The sequence below is a fragment of the Mya arenaria genome, chromosome 3 (genome assembly GCF_026914265.1).
Source record: "Mya arenaria isolate MELC-2E11 chromosome 3, ASM2691426v1".
In the NCBI taxonomy this organism is placed as follows: domain Eukaryota; kingdom Metazoa; phylum Mollusca; class Bivalvia; order Myida; family Myidae; genus Mya; species Mya arenaria.
In genome coordinates this window covers 255,810-276,357 of record NC_069124.1, presented here as the reverse complement: position 1 = coordinate 276,357, position 20,548 = coordinate 255,810, and the positions used below count along the sequence as shown (strand labels likewise).

Genomic DNA, 20,548 nt, shown 5'->3' with positions numbered 1-20,548 from the left:
TCGTAATATTTGTAATGAAGGATTCGGGTAGAAAATAATTGAGTATTCGTCAGACTCAATGGGGATGGCGTAGGGTTAACTTTAGCGTCCGTATAAAAACGTACAACTGGGGATATATAACTATGTATATGATATATGGTGTGTGCAGATAATAAGTAGGTACAAAAGACCCGTGGTGACATTTCAACTTAAAGTCTTGAACTCATGAAGTTCGTATATATCGAAGTCTATTGACGATGAACATGAAATCTTCAATTCCTCAAATCTGGAAGAAAAATGAAAATTTGCGAAAGCGTGTATTTGTGCAGAAATATCGTGAATTCGTAAAGTTGAAATACCAGAAGTCAACCCATGAAGTTGAAATGTCACCACGGGTCTTTCGTAAAAAAATGATTCAATTTTATAACACTTTTTATGGAGCACATACATGTGTCCGAAGTCTCTTTATCAGCCGAGCATATATAAGGCAATGTCGTAGATTGTTCTTATCTTTACGCAAACAAGAGAGAAGTTCACTCGTACATCTGTCATAGATTGTGACATCTTATGGACCACATTTGCTGACGACGTATGAAGTACGCTGATATAATAAACAGTTCAAAATAAATGTGTTTTTTTATCATGTTTTTTTATATGTTATAAACCAAAATGGTTTGTGATAAGGAAACAATTGGATGTGCTTAATGAAAACCATGTTACGAACCGTCTATATGACACTTTCGCGAGCGTAAATGACCACCATTGTTAATCAATCTCGAGTTTGAAAAAAAAGGTATTTCAAACAATCATTTGTCTTGAAACATTAAAGGCAAGTCACTTTTTAAAACGAAGCCGGACTGCCTGGCTAACACGTTTTTTACAAGACGAATGGCATGAAAGACGCTGCTGCAAACGTCCTAAAATGCCCCCTTTGTAGCGTGGGTTTTCGCGTTCCATTTCCTTCAAATATGAAGTAGGATACTGAATTTTGTGTCACGTGAGAAACTATCGATACACAGTTGGCTTATAAAACCATGTGACAATATATCAAAAGTTTCATTTGTTTTCACATTATTTTTCAAACCTTCCGAATGAACCCAAATATATTCGATTTATGGCGGGTTTATCATATAACAGAACAGCGAAACTATAGGATTACATAGACTGGTACAATGCGTTATCACCAATATAATTCAGTGGTGTCGGGGCGATTCGGCCTAGTTAACATTTCGGCCTGGTCCTTTTCGGCCTTATTTTATCCAACCCTGAACCTAATGTTCGTCGAAATCATGTTAATTAAGCTTCAACGTTTATTTAGTATCAGTTAATAATATATTTAAACAATTAAGTTCGTGTTTGGCACTTATATATTTATTTGTTTTAAATCATAAGAATTGAGATTTGAATTTTCTTTTTATATCATTAGAATAAATGAATTTATTTCGCGTGCTGGCTCATATTTTTATGAAATTCATAAAATACTTTTTACAATATGCCCGTATATTATCATATTTATTATTAATTATTTATTCATTTCACGTTTTGTCGATTGTACTTATGCTTTACCGAACTTGTAAGCAAATCAAAAATACAAAGTCACTAAAGTTCTTCAGAATGGCAGATAGTGCTTGGATAAGAGCAACATTACAAACAACAACATCAACTTGCCAACAGTTGCATCATTCTTTATTCATATGAACCAAATATCGGTGATAAAATGACTTAAAGAAGATATAATTTTGAAATAAGTTTGCAATTCTACAACCTTTCAGCTTCTACAATCAAAAAAGCATTAGTCATTCGATGCGAAACTAGCAACTACCTTAGTTTTTTATGATGTATCCAAGGCATTTGATAGAGTTTGGCACCGTGGACTTATTTTTAAACTTAAAGAGTATGACTTACCGATAATGTTATCATATGGATATTCCATTATTTACCAAACCGAAGACAACAGTGTTCATTGGCACATCCTTTTCCTGTTCAAACTCATTACAGCAGGGGTACCACAGGGCTCTCTATAGGGCCCTTTCTCCTTTTCATATACGTAATTGACATAGCTGACGCACTATAAAGCACAGCTAGACATTTTGCGGATGATTGTTCCCTCGCTGTCTCGTCAGCTAGCACAGATCATACAGAGAGTACTATAATAGTAACGTGCAACACTTTAATGACTGGTCAAAACAATGGCTTATTTTCGTAAGAGTGAGGTTGTGCACACTAACTGGTTCAAACCCCAAGTAAATTTACCTTTTACTGACCGTTCCGTGCGGTACCTAACAATCCTTGATGAACATACCTAGTTTATATATACATATACAGTAAAACTGCGGTCGTTCGAACAAGCGGTCGTTCGAGAACCGGCGGTCCCTCGAGGTCGGAGCTTGGTCCCGAACATTTTTCCTTCTATTTTCATATAAAATATACCTACGCTGCATCGAAACCTAAATAAGTCGAGGAGTCGAGCACAATAGTCGGTCCCAAGTACATAAATCATGCACAAAACCTTATAGCTCCCTCGAGGTCATAGTTTCACCCTTTTTCCCGAACGCGTGTTCCAAAATTAACAAACAATTGCTAGGTGTAAAATTGTTTGCAAGTTGTAAAAATTGCAATGACAGTTGAAAGGTAAGGTGTGAAAAACCGTTTATCACTGTTTATGCACGACCGATAGTAGTTGATAAGGGCATTTGAGGAGATGATTATGAAGCTTTTTGTAAAAATAAACATTTCTATTTATTCATTTTTTGTTATTGTTTTTACATTTTACATTGAGAATACGACAACCTTTGAACATATGAGCGATTTCCTCAACGCAACACATAATCGTTGTCTTAGTAAACAGTCGGTTTGACGACTTCATAAGAAAAAACACTGATCCAAGATATTTCATAACAGACTGGAAAATTTAAACTCGGGTCGTTCGAAACATCGGTTCCCTCGAGGATTTGGCTCGGTTCCCGACGTCCTCGAGCGGGCGCAGTTTTACTGTATATATATATATATATATATATATATATATATATATATTTATATAGTATATATGCACTGTGTTGTTTATGGAGCTTTGTGCTGTTGTTCCATGTTTCTTGTTTGTGATTTGTTGTTTTTGTGTTCTATGTCTTTGGCGTTTACCCTTTGCCATTAAACGGGGTTTATGTTTTAACTTTTGGCTACTGAGCTTGTTTCTGTAGTTTTTCACATAAATATTATTGTACTCAAGCAATGTTTTGCGCACTTTCAAATAAACTGCGCCTACATCTTGTATTTAATTCAACAGCACTTACTTATTACGACAAACAAACACTTAGGGGTCACTCTTAGTTCTGACGGAACCTGGCATCAACATATTGAAAAAAACAAAACAAAACAGTATTGCTTCTGCAAAGAAAGTTTTTGGTTCAATGCATTCTCTTAAATCTAAACTTCTTCGAAAAACTCTCAATGAAATTTACCTTTCCTACTTAAGACCAATCATTGAATATACTTCAGTAGTATGGGATTATTGTACTGATTATGAAAAGGAAACATTCGAGAAACTTCAATATAAGGCAGCTAGAATTGCAACAGGTCTTACACGGTATGTGTCACATGCAAATTTGATTAAAGAAATCGGTTGGGTGTCCTTATCGGATAGAAGAATAATGCAAAAACACATCCTTGTATATAAATTTAATTGTGAAGAATAATCATCTTACCTATCGCAGCTGTTCCCAGTGACAGTAAATGGTTCTAACCCTAATTATCTACGAAACAGTAAAAATGTAGTAACACATAATATGAGATTAGAAATCAGTAGTCGTTCTACAATTCCTTCCGCCATTACATTTTGTAATATACTCAATGTATGCAAAAGACACTCGCCTTTTAAGCGTAATCTACAATAAGTGTTTTAAAGGCCTGACGTTTCATCTTTATTTGTCTTTGGAGAACGCCGCTCAGGTCGGTTAATCATGCACGTATAAGAAAAAACTCGAGGGGTGAAAGCGAAAAGGTTCTATCCGCTTCTTTATTTAATGTCACTTAGAACCTTTTCGCATTCACCCCTCGAACTGCAATGTTGTTAATTCGGACTTGTTTAATTTTCACACAGAGACTCTCCGTTATGAGGTCACAGTAATACTGAAGGAAATGCCGATCACTATTTATTTAACTTCTCACTTTTTATAGTCGAAAGGGAGAGATTCATAATACTAGACGAGCTCATCCTCTGAGCACTAACAAACTACTTTTTGGATCTTCTAACCTCCCTAATGATGGTAATGTTGTAATATTTACGGAAGCACCACACTTCAGTTATCGCTTCTAAACACTCCACAGTAAGCACAATGAGCACTCCACTTCCCCTACTATCTTTCTCTTTTTCACACTTGATATATATCTCTCTCTCCAATCTTATTTCTTACACTTAGCTTAATTTATACTTTTTTCTATTATTATTTATTGCATTACACGATCTATTAATTGGAAATCACTTTTCTCGTAGTTATAGAACACATTATTCTCATTCCTATGTATAAAACAATACATAAATGCATGCAGTATTACATTTGGTGTCATAATTCATGTGACAACGTAATCAGTTTTGCTTTTCATGTGACGTTTTGGAAAAGGGTCGTAAATGATGTTGGAAAAACTCGTGGCCAAATCCCTTTGCATGTCCTTTTTATATAAACGTAAGCTTTGTTACATTGCACTGTTTCTGTTTCTTTGTTGTTATATACATCATATATTGGGTAAATGCATCGTCATGCAATAAAATGAGTTCAAACCAAAAAACAACAACATATTTATCGTACAAAACACGGATGTGTCACAACGTTCAGTTTCAGTACGAAATGTAGTTTCCTTCATCTATGCGTTTTAACTTCTATTATCGAAATGAAACTCGCTTCGATTATGCTTATAATTATGTTTAGTTTTGCAGTATTTGATAAATGGCAGGACAAGTGTGAGATCATGAACATTATAAAAAAAATCACAGACAATAAGAGGCAGACACAAAACTTTCATTAAGTATTCCTTTGGTGTTAAAATTTCGTTGAATGCATTAAACCCCAATGGTGTGTACGATACGATACAATATGTTTATTGCATAAGACATAATGCAATGTTCATAGCATGTAAACAAACAAATCAATTAATGGAGAAACAGTACACAAACACATTTCCTGGAGATACGGGTTGAAATATGATAACATCCTATTATAGCAAGTATGCATGTGTTAGTAAATGTATCCAAAATCTGCATGATTATAAAAATTGTTGTGTGCATTGTTCAATACAAATAATGTCATTTCTAAATCAGTTCATATCAGCCTCTCGTATCTGGTTAGCAAAGAAAATAGGTATTTGAATTTATTCATATAAATTGGCCAATGGCAGAAGTTCGCTTAAAGATTTTACATCTTAGTTCCCTATATTGTGGGCATACGGGAAGAAAATGGAACTATTTCTGATTTATGTTGCATGAGACACACATTTTTTTCAATAATATCTGTATTGTTATATATGCCCGTTTCAATCACTAATTTTTAAGCAAAAATTCGAAATCTTTAGAGAGCAATTCGAAATTTTATTTTTATGTATAAAATGTAATTAGATTTCTCTATTGAAAGTGTGTTAAAATCAAGCGAAATGTTCTTAATTTTGGTGAATTGTCGATGCCTGAATACCAGCTTTGACAACATGTACCTAATGTGTTTTTTTTTATAATATCCAACGCGTAATTATCGATAGCTTCTGTTGACCAAATATCCGAGGAATCATGTTCGTTCAAAATAGCTTTGACTTGTTTGTGGAGTTTTGTGCTGTTCTTCCATGTTTCTTGTTTGTGATTTTTTGTTTTTATGTTCTATGTCTTTGGCGTGTACCCAGTGCCATTAAACCGGGTTTATGTTAAACTTTTTGCTACTGAGCTTGTTTCTGTAGTTTTTTGCATAAATATTGAGAGGCCAAATTTTCATTTCAGAATTTTCATGAATTATTTCTGTCAGTGGCTTGATGAATACCCGAAATTTCTGAGCAGAAGTTTAGCACTGAGCCCACTAAGACGTCAAAAAGTTTAATCGTCTGAACAAAAATGGGAAATTCAGTGTTGTTTAATATACTAGTATGGTAAAGTTTAGTTAATGAGAAGGATGCATGTTGAGCGATAACTTTTTTGTGACCAATTAAAGTAACCTTTCTTGAACAAATGATTTTCTAAATACCTATTTCAATGTCGTTTATCATCAGACTAAGCAACACAAAATCATTTTGTGAATAATGTGATCATGCGAACCGAATGATAAATAATTTTGCTCAACTCAACTCAATATTCTTTTATTGCATCACAGTTTCCAATTTAAGGAAAAGCATGTGAAAACTCAATATTACTACAGTTTAACACACATATAACAGGTGGATCAATAGCGGCTTCTAAACAGGTTGGCAATTAATAAATATACAAAATAATTATAATTAGTTAGTTAGGGGAATGTGGTTAGTTTAATAAGTTTTATTTCATAACAAAATGAATTCACATATTTCAGTAAAGGTACAGTATAATCGATACTGTAATGAGATGAAAAAACTATTGAACACATGATCAGATTCATTTAAAGTGATTAACTAAGATTTTTTAAAAATGTTCTTTTCTTTAAGGTATTCGGGTTCTTTCAATTTAAACTTCACTAAAACTCAGGATATTAGGTCTTGAGTAGAAGCGACAATGTATGAAATTTTTCCTGATAATGTTTAAAAAAGGACATATAAGTGAATAATGCTGGTCGTCACCGATATCGTTTAGATTACAGAACATACGATTTCTGTTGACATGATGTACAGCATTTTGTCTGTATCTACCGACTTCGAGAGGAAATTTATGGTTGCAAGTGCGAAAATGCAAATATTTAATCTTAGAGATTTGGTTAAGATAATTATTAAGGTACTCCTCGAATTTAATATCAGACATAAACAGAAAATACATTCTGCTGTTAGACGAAATATTAAAATTGTTTAAAACAAGTTTGCTGAAATTGGTTAACAGGATAAGATTTCACGAGTTTCCTAACATGTTTTACATGTACTCTTGTTGGGTTAAGCCAGACGAATGAATAACCCGTCGAGTCAAATATTGACTTGATGTTATTGACCCAAACTGAATTATTGCTATCTTATATGTATCAAGAGATTTATTTTCGAGTCATGGGACGAAACGAGTTTTCTCCAGTAACTTACCATTCTGGTTTTAACTATAATGTTTTAAGAGGGTATCTACCAAGTTCCGAGTAGAGCATGTTACGTAGAGTACTCTTTCTAGTATATGTGTTCCGACGCAAAAAAGTACAATGAAGTTGCTCCAATATACCAAGGGTTTTCAAAGCCCCAGACATCAGTGTGTGTATACCACGTGATAAATTGCGTCATAAATGCTACGTCGGAAGGCAATATTTTTATTTGAACAAAGATAACTTCACTATTTGTTCACCATTTTAAATGAACCAGCGCAGTCTACACCGCTTACGGAGCCCCGCATTCGGTCTTTTACCAGAGTTTGATTGAGAGTTAAGTTTCTTAAAACACTTCGACAAACCTTTTCACAATAAGGCAGTCTGACGCAGCACTGTCAAAACATTATTTTGGAAACAGGTTTGTCGAAGTGTTTGATAAAACATTAGTTAATTAGACCTGATCAATTTTCGGTAATAAAACAAATGCGGGACTTTTTAAGCTTTCTGGACTGTCCTTTGTTTAATTTAAAACGGTGTTGTAAAAGAAAAGATGATTTAAGTCTTCATTTAAAGCAAAATTTTGCCTTCCGGCGTAGCATATACGGCGTAATTTATCACGTGGTATACACACACTGGACATGATTTTACTAAGTCAGGATGACCGGAGTGTTTATTGTAGCAGGGAGTGTAGTATACACACTTTTGTAGTATTGAGATTATTTCAGAGTAGGTAGTCATAAAAGAAAAATAATTTTGACATACGGTTCTTCACTGTACATGTTGCCTTCCCAGTTCCAGCAGTTATATGACATCACCATTACGACATATGAATAATTTCCGATGTGTGAACATTCTCCAGTTTTTATGAGTGATAGACAGGTTTTCATACGTACAAACAAAAAATGTCCTGATTCCTGAAACTTTTATACCCTGATAATCTAGTCTTGCTTAAGTTAACATTAATAGCATAGTTTAACCATTTACTCATTAACTGAAATGTCATTTTGTAATCTGTCATGGCGGATTGTTCAGTTGTTTTAGAGTGTTGAGAGTTTTTTCTTTGGAATAATTAACCCCCCTTTTATTGACTTAAAGTGTAACTTAAAGCCTGTACTTAAGGAGTATACATGGTAATCATAGTCTGTATTCGCTGTTATATAAAAATTATGTTTTTATATGTAGTGAAAACAACGATGGCGGTGTGTTATCTATGTGCAGTGGTTGTACCGTAGTGTTGATTGTAGCAGGTTGTTGATATACACGATTTGGTAGTATTGTGATTATTTCAGAGAAGGGGAACATACAAGAAAGATCATTTGGACAATACGGGTCACCACTGTAGGTGTTGGTTTCCATTTGAAGCACTTACTGACGTCGCCATTACGTACGACATATGCATTTCCGTTGAGTGAAAATTCACAAGACTTTTATATGAGAGATAGACAGGTTTCCGAATGCTTACACAGTGTGAATCGTTAATGCCATCGTTCCTGAATCTTCCTCTTGTATTCTGTTCTTGCTTGATTTATCATTTTAGAGTAAAGCTTAAAGCATTTACTGCTGCCCTTAAACTGAGAGGTCATTCTAGGACTGTCATGGACATGTGCATTGTTCAATTTTTAGAGTCTGTTTTTTAAGTGTGGAGATAATTTTCTTAGGAATAATTTAACCCCTCCCCTTTTTTATCGACTTAAAGGGTAATTCCAAGCTTGACTTTAGGAATTTATATGATTATCGTAGTCTGTATTCGCTCAAAAATGCTTTTGTTTGTTGTGTAATATATATCTTTCCGGCAATCAATTACAGAGCAAATGACAATGGTGATGTGCAATCTAAATGTTGATTTGATGGATAACTCAAATGTGAAATGTCATTTCGTCTATTATATAGTCTGGTGTATCGGGAATTAAACAGCTCTTTTTGTTCTTTACTCGGTCTGTTGAACCGGAGTGCCGTTTGTACATGGTAACATTGGAAATTCCTTTGATGATTCCATCTGGGGCGCATCTAAACACATGTTCGTTGCGTTTTATAGTCCTTGCGGTTAATAATTAAATGATTTATATTTGGCATGAAATGGAATGAAATAGTAAACAAACACATATTTTACTGATTGTGTACGCATGGGTATATTGCCTAATGTATTCTGAAACAAACCGTCTGTTAACTCTATGAATTTTGAAAGTGCTTCATTATTTAATAACTTAGTTTTAACTGCATGGTGACCTATATAGGGTCATTGAAGTAAACTAGATTTTCCCGAAGGATTTTAAGCATGCATTTGTCTGGAGTTGTTCTAGAATTTTCCATTCATTCCATGATTCATTTTTAAGGAAGAACAATTTTCTTATAGAATTTGAGAGAAATTCAAGCGGAAAGCAATTTCTGGAACATTCTTATTTGGTATATAACATAAAGGCGAACTTCTCCGGTTACTGGTATGTGGTAAAATTAAAGTTTTCGAACATAACTATAATATCTGCGACCTGAGCTTTTTTCAGCACTCTTTTATCACTGGTTTGCAGATATATACGCAAAAACTTGCTCATTCCAAGACAAAAATAAATAAAAAGTTATATAAACGATAAATCTGTGAGAGTGCAGCTTACAGTTTCAACAATGTTTAAAAATCTTAAATCTGCCAGGATAACAATCCATCCATTTGCGAGAACAGTCATGAAAGTAGTTTTAGATTAAGATAGTACTCCTATAGTGTACAATATTTCATGTGATTTAATTCAAATGGGCATTTAAAGATATAAGGATCAGTTGAGGTATTATGTTAATTATTGACATATTTCTTTACTTCAGATATTTTTGATGTTCACATTACATATAAAATCAATTCTGTACAACTGCTAGCGAAAAATATTGTCCCTAGTTACGTACTCAAAAGGTATTTAGTTTCTAAAGAAATAGTGTGTACATAGTTTTCAGTAAATAAGTACGCAAATTCCATGCTCATGTTTGTGGTACACTTCATTGGGCTCTGATATAATATCTCATAGATTAACCTGTATGTAGGTCATTGGCAATAAGCTGAGACCATTGATTGATTAAACTTTATATGAATAAATTCAACAAAAAGGGCCTGAAATATTTTATTCAGTGATTGGTGAGAAACAGCTCGTCGGTTCCTTGCAGAAACTACGCCTATATTAACTTTCGTTCAGAGTCTAAATTCAGACTCAGTACTCAAAGACTCAATGGCGACTCAATCTTTGTTGTATTTATGATTATAAAATAACTACTTTAAAACGAATGGTGATTAAATGCTTTCAATTTTACCGATAACAGTTTATATATACTATTATCAATCCATAGTCTATCATAGAGACGGAAACAACATGTTGTTTTTTTCATTCAAAATTTCGCATCTCGGATTCTGAGACACAAACTCATACTGCAGACCTTAGTGACTAGTAAAGCACAGGGAGCTTCTGCCTTTAAGCACTTGTACCTCTCATGATCATATATACCTAGGTTTAGAACAACCCGTCAAAATGTAGATGTACGAGCATAGTTCGCGCCACAAACGTTTTGCAACACACCGACCGATCGACTGTATGGTGACTTCATTCTTTGTTAGCCGTGACTTTCTTATTACCTATAGTCACGGCTAACAAAGAATGAAGTATGTTTCATAGTTCAGTGATTTATTTTCAGTTTTGGACATAAAATTTAGATAGTCGTAATCAGCAGTTTAAATATTCTCAAATAAAATAAAACAACAAAGGGAAACCAGCCAATAAACTACTTTTTGATTACGCCAATGTCAATGACTCTATAACTTATTTTTACAACGAATTACTGAATTTATAAACCTTTGTCAACATTTTATTGAAAGAAAAGAAAGCCCTCAATACACAACTCTCTCATTGTAATACTCCTAGTAGTTATTTTTAATTCCAGTTTTGTTTATTTGTAATCAATGTAATATTGTTCAAAAACGGCGAAGTGACAAATAGCAGAAATATTGATTTCATGATTTCTGCCTGCATAGCAACACATACAAGAGTGGTTTTGGAACACTAATTGTACGGGTACGTGTATGTGCGGACTCAGTTTATGCCTCAAGTCATCAAGGTATGTGCATATGTTTGTAGTATAAAATGGCATACGATATAGCACGAACAAATGAGTTGTATGCTATATCAACGAGATTACAAGACGACGTTTCAATAGAAATCTCGCAAACGAATTTAATACCGAGCTGGAACTTTTGCACGTACATGTACAAATCCGCGTCGTGTTCAACATCGTCTCTAATACCCGTGGATTATCCGTGGATAAATGAGTTCCGTGCAACGGCACACACGTGTTCATACCGCGTAATAATATCTCTAACACAACAATGTTTAACATTTAAAGCATTAGGCGAACATTTTACGACATTCTAGATCATTAACTTTTCCATCGCTTATACTTGAATAAAAAACAAGAACAGAATAGTAGATTATCAACGCGTTGTCATCATAGATCAATGCGACACACTGTAAATATCTACTGCTTCACCTGATTCAAATCAATAACGGTTGACTGCTGATATGACAAAATATAATACTGACCACTTAAACTAGCTTTTGTGTGGCATAATACCGCTTGGTTAAATAATTATTTTTGAAGAAATCCGTCATAGCAGGTTTCTTAAACATTTCGAGAATCTAGGTAATTGCAAAATGCCCATTTTCAAATATTTTATTCTTTCTCGAGTAAAAGCAAATCCTCTGGATCATATGCTAAGGAAGTGTGATGGGTGTATATCACAGTGCAATAGGGTGGAAGCTTTAATCATACTCTCAATAAATGTCTGTTATTTTTATTTAAACAAAATCTGCATGAATTTATATTCTTGATAATGTCACTGTACTTGATGTAGCTTCATGATTCCTGTAAACGAATAGAACTCATAAAATTGCAACAACTTTATAAAGATGTCTTCAAATAAATGGAACTATTAAAGCAAAGTTAATGTGTGCATGTATGAAGACGCAATGAAAATGCATTAATCAACATAAAATTACAAACACAAGGTAATTTAATCTTCAACAGGCGAATTGGAATTTCGGAAATGCATTAGATAAAATAAAATTAACAAACACGGTGATACAGTTCAACATTCGGAATGGAATTATAACCCCTCTGTCCTCCCATACTCACCGAAATAATGTACGTGGGATTTTTTTTTGTTAATTTTTAGATTTCTATAATAAAAAAACACATCAAAGTTGGTCTTGTCAACGTAACTGCTGCCTATGGCATGACCCGGTATACCCTGCTCCTGGTATATAGTATAATGTGGATGTAAAGTATGCATGCCAGGAAAAGGTCATCCAAAGGGCATTCAAGCAAAATAAAACAAGCGGAATGTGTAAGCGTAATATCATTTAAAACAAAGCATAACAATTCAAATAGATAAATGTTATGCGTTTAGAAATGGCAAAGTTAGATGTAACATCAGAGTTTGCATTAAGGCACGGTTATCTGACAATTAAAAGAAAAATACAGTTTTCGCACAAAGAAATGTCCAACAACAAAAAGAAAATAATCAAAACACTTCGGTGGTGGTGCCGCTGTTCCAAAACACTTCGGTGGAGGTGCCGCTGTTCCAAACACTTCGGTGGTGGTATCGCTGTCTCAAACACTTCGGTGGTGGTGTCGCTGTCCCATACACTTCGGTGGTGGTGTCGCTGTCCCAAACACTTCGGTGGTGGTGGCGCTGTTCCAAACACTTCGGGTGGTGGTGTCGCTTTTCCAAACACGTCGGTGGTGATGTCGCTGTCTTAAACACTTCGGTGGTGGTGTCGCTGACCCAACCACATCGGTGGTGGTGTCGTTGACCCAAACACGTCGGTGGTGGTGTCGCTGTCCCAAACACTTCGGAGGTGGTGTCGCTGTCTCAAACATTTCGATGGTGGTGTCGCTGACCTAAACACTTCGGTGATGGTGTCGCTGTCCCAAACACTTCGGTGGTGGTGTCGCTGTCTCAAACACTTCGGTGGTGGTGTCGCTCTCTCAAACACTTCGGTGGTGGTGTCGCTGTCCCAAACACTTCGGTGGTGGTGTCGCTGTCTCAAACACTTCGATGGTGGTGTCGTTGACCCAAACACGTCGGTGATGGTGTCGCTGTCCCAAACACTTCGGTGGTGGTGTCGCTGTTCCAAACACTTCAGTGGTGGTGGCGCTGTCTCAAACACTTCGGTGGTGGTGTCGCTGTCCCAAACACTTCGGTGGTGGTGTCGCTGTCCCAAACATTTCGATGGTGGTGTCGCTGACCTAAACACTTCGGTGGTTGTGTCGCTGTCCCAAACACTTCGGTGGTGGTGTCGCTGTCCCAAACATTTCGATGGTGGTGTCGCTGACTTAAACACTTCGGTGGTGGTGTCGCTGTCCCAAACACTTCGGTGGTGGTGTCGCTGTCTCAAACACTTCGGTGGTGGTGTCGCTGTCCTAAACATTTCGGTGGTGGTGTCACTGACCTAAACACTGCGGTGGTGGTGTCGCTGACCTAAACACTTCGGTGGTGGTGTCGCTGACCTAAACACTTCGGTGGTGGTGTCGCTGTTCCAAACACTTTGGTGGTGGTATCGCTGTCACTAACCCTGCGGTGGTGGTGTCGCTGTCACTAACACTGCGGTGGTGGTGTCGCTGACCCAATCACTTCGGTGGTGGTTGCGCTGTTCCAAACACTTCGGTGGTGGTGGCGCTGTTACAAACACTTCGGTTGTGGTGTCGCGGTAAAATATATTACGATCTTACACCGAAACAAGCAATTTTCCTCTATATATAACCCCAGTAAATATATTTTTAAGTTGAATTTACTTGTTAAAAGAAACAATATAAAATTCAAAGATTTTATCTATTTATATAATAAGGTTTTTTACTGACATTTTCCACTTAAAAAAGGTTTGTATGTTAATGTTATGGATCCAAAACCTGTTTACTTCTTGAAGCTCATTAGATTTTGTATATTTATGTTTTGTTACATATCAAAATGATCGGCATAGTCTTTAAACATCTTAAACAATCGTCATCGTAAACAAGAATTGCTCTTCCGAAGCGACATTTAAAGACTGCCAAGTTCATATCAAAGATATAAAACAAATACTTATCCGAGGAAAATGTATGAGGTATCTAATGTATTTATCACTTTTGAAATTGGCCTATTGCACCAGCACATGTTAAGAAATAAAGTTCGATGTCTAACTAAGATCAAAATTAAATATTTTTATATATATTTGTTATTTGTCCATACAATAAATACAGTTTTATATATAGTATTTACCTTATAAAACAGAAAAGGGCATTATGTATAAAATCTAACTTTTTAAAGTCTTTTAGTTTGTCGTTTTATTAAGTACTTTTGTTAGATCGTTGGGAATTAGTATTTTATCAAATTTACGACAAAAAAATGTTTATATTAGACAAGTTTGCGCTCGAGTGCCTTTCGAAGCGCTATCTTTATGAACACCAGTGAGTGCTAGAAGCTTGACTGTCATGTCGCTGCGAGGGCCGTTCAAAAACTACGTATATACTGAACATTAAAAATCTATACTTTTACAGAATTGTTTATATATATACTTCACTGTACTCGTCAGAACTTTATTCTTAATTTGAATAATTAGCTAAGGTAAGTTGATTTTGCTTGATAAATTTTCATTTTAAATCAAGGTAGCTAGAGTAAAACGGCGCAACTCAATGACGCCTAATGATGTCAATTCAGTGACGTCAATTGATGTCAATTCAATGACGTCAAATGATGTCAATTCAATGACGTCATTTGATGGACTTGTTCATGTTTGCGAACAAACAGATATAAAGGCTTAAATTTATTGTTATTTTCTTTATTTACAACTAAGACCTTTGACTACTGATTGATGTATGTAATTAAAACCGATGCAAAATTACACCAATAATACAGTTCGTTGAAGAGTTTAGCATAATTGTATGTCAAGTAGAGCAAGCTAATATAACACCTAAATATCATGTTTTGGAGTTTCGTTTTGTTATGTAAAACAACAGGACGAATCTATGACAGCTTCAGATTTAACATAAAACGTATGTATATAAGTGGTCTTAATGCACTTGTTTTAATTTACAGCAATTTTATGAACAGAAATCAGATTTACATGAAATAACGATAAGAAGATGTTTCGTCCATATTCCGACGTCAACATTTTCTATCACTCACTTCGGAAATGTGTGCTTGATTCTCAGAACAATTTGCTCGGATTTGTTTATTATTCTTACTTTTTACCAATAGTTCAACAGTGCATTCAATTCAGAAGTTTGATACCATTATAGGCTTACATATACAAAAAGATGTCCATGATGGCGCTGAATCTATCTCCGGAGATTTGTGAAAACTCCAATAAAGCTTCAGAACAAGAAAGGCATCACCGATATAATGCTGATTAAATAATATCCTCTGAAAACAATTGCGTAAATTAGGAATTTAATATTGTTTCCTAAATCCCGGTGATAGTTATACCTCGCCAGGATACCAGAGTTAATCAAAAGACCAATATCTACCTAAGCAGTGACTTATATGGAGAATTAAATTCATTACTCATAAAATGTATAAAAATAATTCCCTTGTCACTATAAATAGACAAAAAATCCAATAATGACATATTTGTTGCACCGAGTTTTACTAAACTATAGGATTTTAAAAATATGGGATTTTTACTCTTCATATTTTATATTTATTTTACAATAACACCATAACATATCGTGGGAAAATTGCTCTAATTTATCATAGTTTAACTTATATTTCTTATATACAGTTTATGTCTGGAAAATATGTTTGTAGAGCTTCCTGTGAAAATTAATTAAGTTTGACTCAGTAGTTTCAATGGAGCTTTTGAAGCAAAACCGGAAGTCGGCAATTCCTATTTTGTTGTCATTGATATAGAAGAGAAAATGATGTCATACTTGGTACGTTTGTGTAATAAAAATAATAAAATAATAATAATAATAATGATAATAATAATAATAATAATAATAATAATAATAATAATGATAATAATAATAATAATAATAATAATAATAATAATAATAATAATAATAATAATAATAGTAGTAGTAGTAGTAGTAGTAGTAGTAGTAGTAAACTATCATCGATGATATATATATTAATGCATATACAAAACAGTTCAGACTTTACCTCCAGACATAATAAGAACACGATATCAAGTGCTTCAAAATAAAGTCAATACTAACAAAGAGTGGATTTATAGGAACTTGGAAATATTAACAAGAGGTAAATCCTAAATGGCTTAATCTTGCGGTTAAGCGCAAGCTTAAAGATCTTTTCTCAACATCGTGGTACTCCCTTATTGAAAATGATAGCAACAGTCAATTTTATAAAATCTTCAAAACGTGATTTGGCTATGAAAAGTATCTTCATTCAACACCCAAATCATTATTATATCCACTAAATCAAGTTTAGAACAAGAAACCACAGACTACCAATAGAAACGGGCAATTGGAATAGAACACCAGTCAATGAAAGGAAATGCCAAACATGTAACAAACTAGGGGATGAATTCCATTTTTTATTCGAGTGTAACATTTTTGATAACGAGCGTAAGCAGTATATAAAACCATATTTTAACAGACATCCAAACATATATAAACTTGAACAATTGGTAAACACAACTATTAAAAAGGATTTTTTGAACATGTGTAAATGATATCTGTTATTCTTAAACAACTTCGTTAAACATTACTGATCTTATTTATCTAAGACTTTTTGCATATATTAGTTGACTCTCCCATTGTACTTAACCCATTTTATAACTCGTAAAGTTTCGTAAACACTGCTTGAATCCAATGATCCATTTGCAATATTTATCCTGTTAAACGGGATTATCTGGTCTTTAAATATTTGATTTATTTAAATGTATGTTAAGTCTTTGAATCCTCAATTTGAGCCTCTGAAATGTATTGTCTTTATCAATTTCCTCAATTTTTTCATGTTGTGCATGAATTTGAGTGAATAAATGTGTTGACTTGACTTGACTTGTCAATCAAGGCGATCTCGATCTGTTTACAAATCTTATGCTTTTGTTTGCTTTGATAATTAATGTCAGATGTGTATTAATTATACTTTATATTATTAGAAAACGTCAACACCTAAATTAATCTTTAAGTTTTACAGGAAGACGACGGGTTTTGTAATGGCCCTCATATGTTGCAATTGTTATTTACAGTGGAAAACTACAAAAAAATAAAATTATATATTGACTTTGCTTTGGATTTGAACGAGTTAATACACACTGGACCCATATCTTTCTTTATTCGTGTTTGACGCATTTGGATCGGAGTTATGCTTGGAAAAAATAATAATTACAGAAATATGCAGATTAAGTAATTGTCACCGTTATAGGATTATTTTTATGACAGATACCTGAATCTACTATTGATTTATGAGATGAAGCGTATTAACGAAATGCAAGTTAATATATGTACTTTCGTGGAGACTTTATAAGTGTATATATAAATAAATATACATGTCAATAAATTATACTATTTAATCGATTTCTTTATTATGTTTGATTTATGCAAAATGCTTTTTAAGAGGAGGTCTAAGTCATTAAACTATTTCAGGTAAAAGAAAAAAATGAATTCGTGTTCAAAGGAAATTTCGAAGTTTGATCTGGAAACGGACTCGCTTGAGGAGACTGACAGTGAAAGACATGGCGCCAAAACGAGGCGCCAGACATGGGCATCTCAGATCGACTTTATAATGACCTCGGTTGGGTGTGCAGTTGGGCTGGGAAATATCTGGCGATTCCCTTACCTCTGCTATAAAAATGGAGGAGGTAAATACTGTTTAATTGGAATTGTATTTGTATCTATATGACCGGTCAAACACAATACGAAAGTATATTTTATGTAGCATTTGCATTTTTTGTATTATTTGTGTAATATGTGTTTTTGTTAAACCCATTTAAATGTCTCATGCGCAGTGTATTCAAGGGGTTTGTTGCTATCACTTCTGCTTACTATTTTAATGTTATCAACATAAGAAGCTATACGTCAAACCTGATCTTGGTTCAAATGACAAACTATTATGACTTGCGAGTCCCCATTAAACAAGTAAACATGAAAACATATCGCATCGCCGTAATATGATTGCTGTTCCGTATCGAAAGACAAACATCACTCACGAAAGGGTAATTTTGGTCATGCGTTATGAATACTGCAAGATTTTTTAAAAAATTAATACATCAACATGTTTAATTAACATGAAAAATGAATGATTAACCTTGAACTATTAAATAAATAATGCATAAATGGAAAATACTAATTTCTGAAAACAAGATTCTCACCGTCTATTTAATGGCTCAAAACGCATAAATTATTAAATGATCGGTGAGTCCTAAATATTTACAGTGATCAACTATCGTCTTATACGGTAGACTTCTGCACCTGTCTTTCAAATTTAGCATGATATCTCACACATGACCCATTATTTTGATATGTTTTCATCCTATTCGGTAATTCAACACACTTGTTTTAATTGTGGTACATCTTATTTGTGGGTAATATTGCATCTTTAATGAATCTACACTCGATGTAAAATGTTACACGGATAATTTTCAAATACGTAGAGTAGATTTTGTTTCAAAAAGCCAAGCCACGAAGAAATGCATAATTTTGGTGTGTTTTTTATTCCACAAACATTCTGGCTCAGTAATGGTTGACATTTGGAGCTCATCGGCCATTTTTTTTTATCGAAAACAACCTTGGATGTATATTGACGGTTTACATACTCAGAAATTGGTATGTAAGTCCGCTGCAAATAGATCGCGTTGTAATTTAATTTTAAAACTCTTGGTAATATCGAATATGTTTGCAACAATACATTTCACTGGCAATCAATTGAAACTTAACATCCGAGGTTGTATTCGATAAAAATGGCCGAGGAGTTCCGAATTTAATGTTTGAATGATTTGATTTAACGTTCACCATCGACGCAGGAAATGGTTGACGTTACTGAGTAACGCCTTTCGCGGGTGAGTGAACGCGTATGGGCCTGGCTCCCATGCACATGCGTCGGTGTTTTGATGAGAAATAAAAACAACATTAACCGTGTCAATAGATTTGAATAAGAATGAGCCATTTATATTTTTTGCCATAAATAACAATAATAATAAAAAATTAGTGATGCTTTTGGGAAATATTCGTGAAAAATACACAAAAACAACCGTGCATACTGTCGCACACAAGTATGAGTTCCAGCCGTTGTATAGGAGTTTATAACGAATACCAACGGGGGCACATGGAGAGATGAGTGTGTATAAGTGAGGTTTTTGAGTCTGCAACAGAGGTTGGCATAAATATACCATTCATACTTCTTATCTAGGTGCTTTCTTCATCCCCTATTTCCTGTCGTTTATCCTGGCGGCGGCACCTACATACATCATGGAGATTAGCCTTGGTCAGTACATGAGCGCAGGGGTCGTGCATGCCTGGAAGGCTGTTCCCATCTTCCAAGGTACGTACATATATTTACCAGATTTGTATTACCAAGGGCTCGACGTGCCGACCGCACATTATTTCATAGAATGGCCTTGGTCAGTACATGAGTGCAGGGGTCGTGCATGCCTTGATGGCGGTTCCCATCTTCATAGGTATCAGGTCCATTTATGTACCAGGTAGGAATCCTCATGCCGTCCGCGTAAGCTTACATCCGGGAGATAAGCCTTGACTTGTGCATGAGCACAGAAGGCGTACAGGCCTAGAGGGCGGACCCATCTTCTAACGTGTCTGAGAGATATATGTCCGTGATATAAATCACCCAGGTCTCCTGACGCCAGCCGCACCTACCTTCCTCCCGGCGATCAGCCGCGGCCAGCCGAACGTGATTTTCTTATCGGGCTTATCCAATTGCAACGACGTCACGGTGGAAAAAATATTTAAAGAAAACCTTAACTGAATCAGATGTGAAACAGTGAAGCCCGCAAACAGCGCACTTTCGTTACGATTGGTTGCCACAAAATATATCAAAGAATAACATTAGTGACCATATCCACATTTCATGCAACAAAATGATTAAATTCTTCTCAGTACTTACGAGTCACCAAGTCACCTGGCACGTCTAAACATAGCATAATACTGATCATAATGAATTACACAATGAGGCAAAACAATATTCAGCACTTCAGCTTACATCTTTATATAAAAATTATAGCCGAAATAACATTGCTATTTTAGCTAACATTCTGAATGCATGTTGTGACGTAACAGCCACAGAACTCTCTAAGTGTTCACTTAAACTGTTGGAAGCCTTTAAGTTAATAAACAACAACCGTTCGAATGTCAGTTCTTTATTGTTCCACGTT

General features: G+C 34.8%; 2 protein-coding genes across 5 annotated transcripts in view; one reads left to right on the top strand and one right to left on the bottom strand.

The window, feature by feature from the left end:
* Positions 1-20,548, top strand: part of LOC128227803 (sodium- and chloride-dependent GABA transporter 1-like) — a 35,859-nt gene that overhangs the window by 1,864 nt on the left and 13,447 nt on the right. For 2 of the 4 annotated variants that reach the window (XM_052938665.1, XM_052938664.1), the window contains exons 2-3: positions 17,808-18,022; positions 19,570-19,701. In XM_052938665.1, coding sequence (XP_052794625.1) covers positions 17,821-18,022; positions 19,570-19,701 — 334 coding nt within the window. In that variant the 5' untranslated portion in view covers positions 17,808-17,820. Of the gene's footprint in view, positions 1-17,441; positions 17,652-17,807; positions 18,023-19,569; positions 19,702-20,548 lie in introns of those variants that run through there. The other 2 variants (XM_052938666.1, XM_052938668.1) reach the window with 2 other exon arrangements.
* LOC128227823 (uncharacterized) lies at positions 12,980-13,654 on the bottom strand. The gene has a single exon (XM_052938695.1). It carries the CDS (start codon positions 13,652-13,654, stop codon positions 12,980-12,982), a length of 675 nt encoding a protein of 224 aa, XP_052794655.1.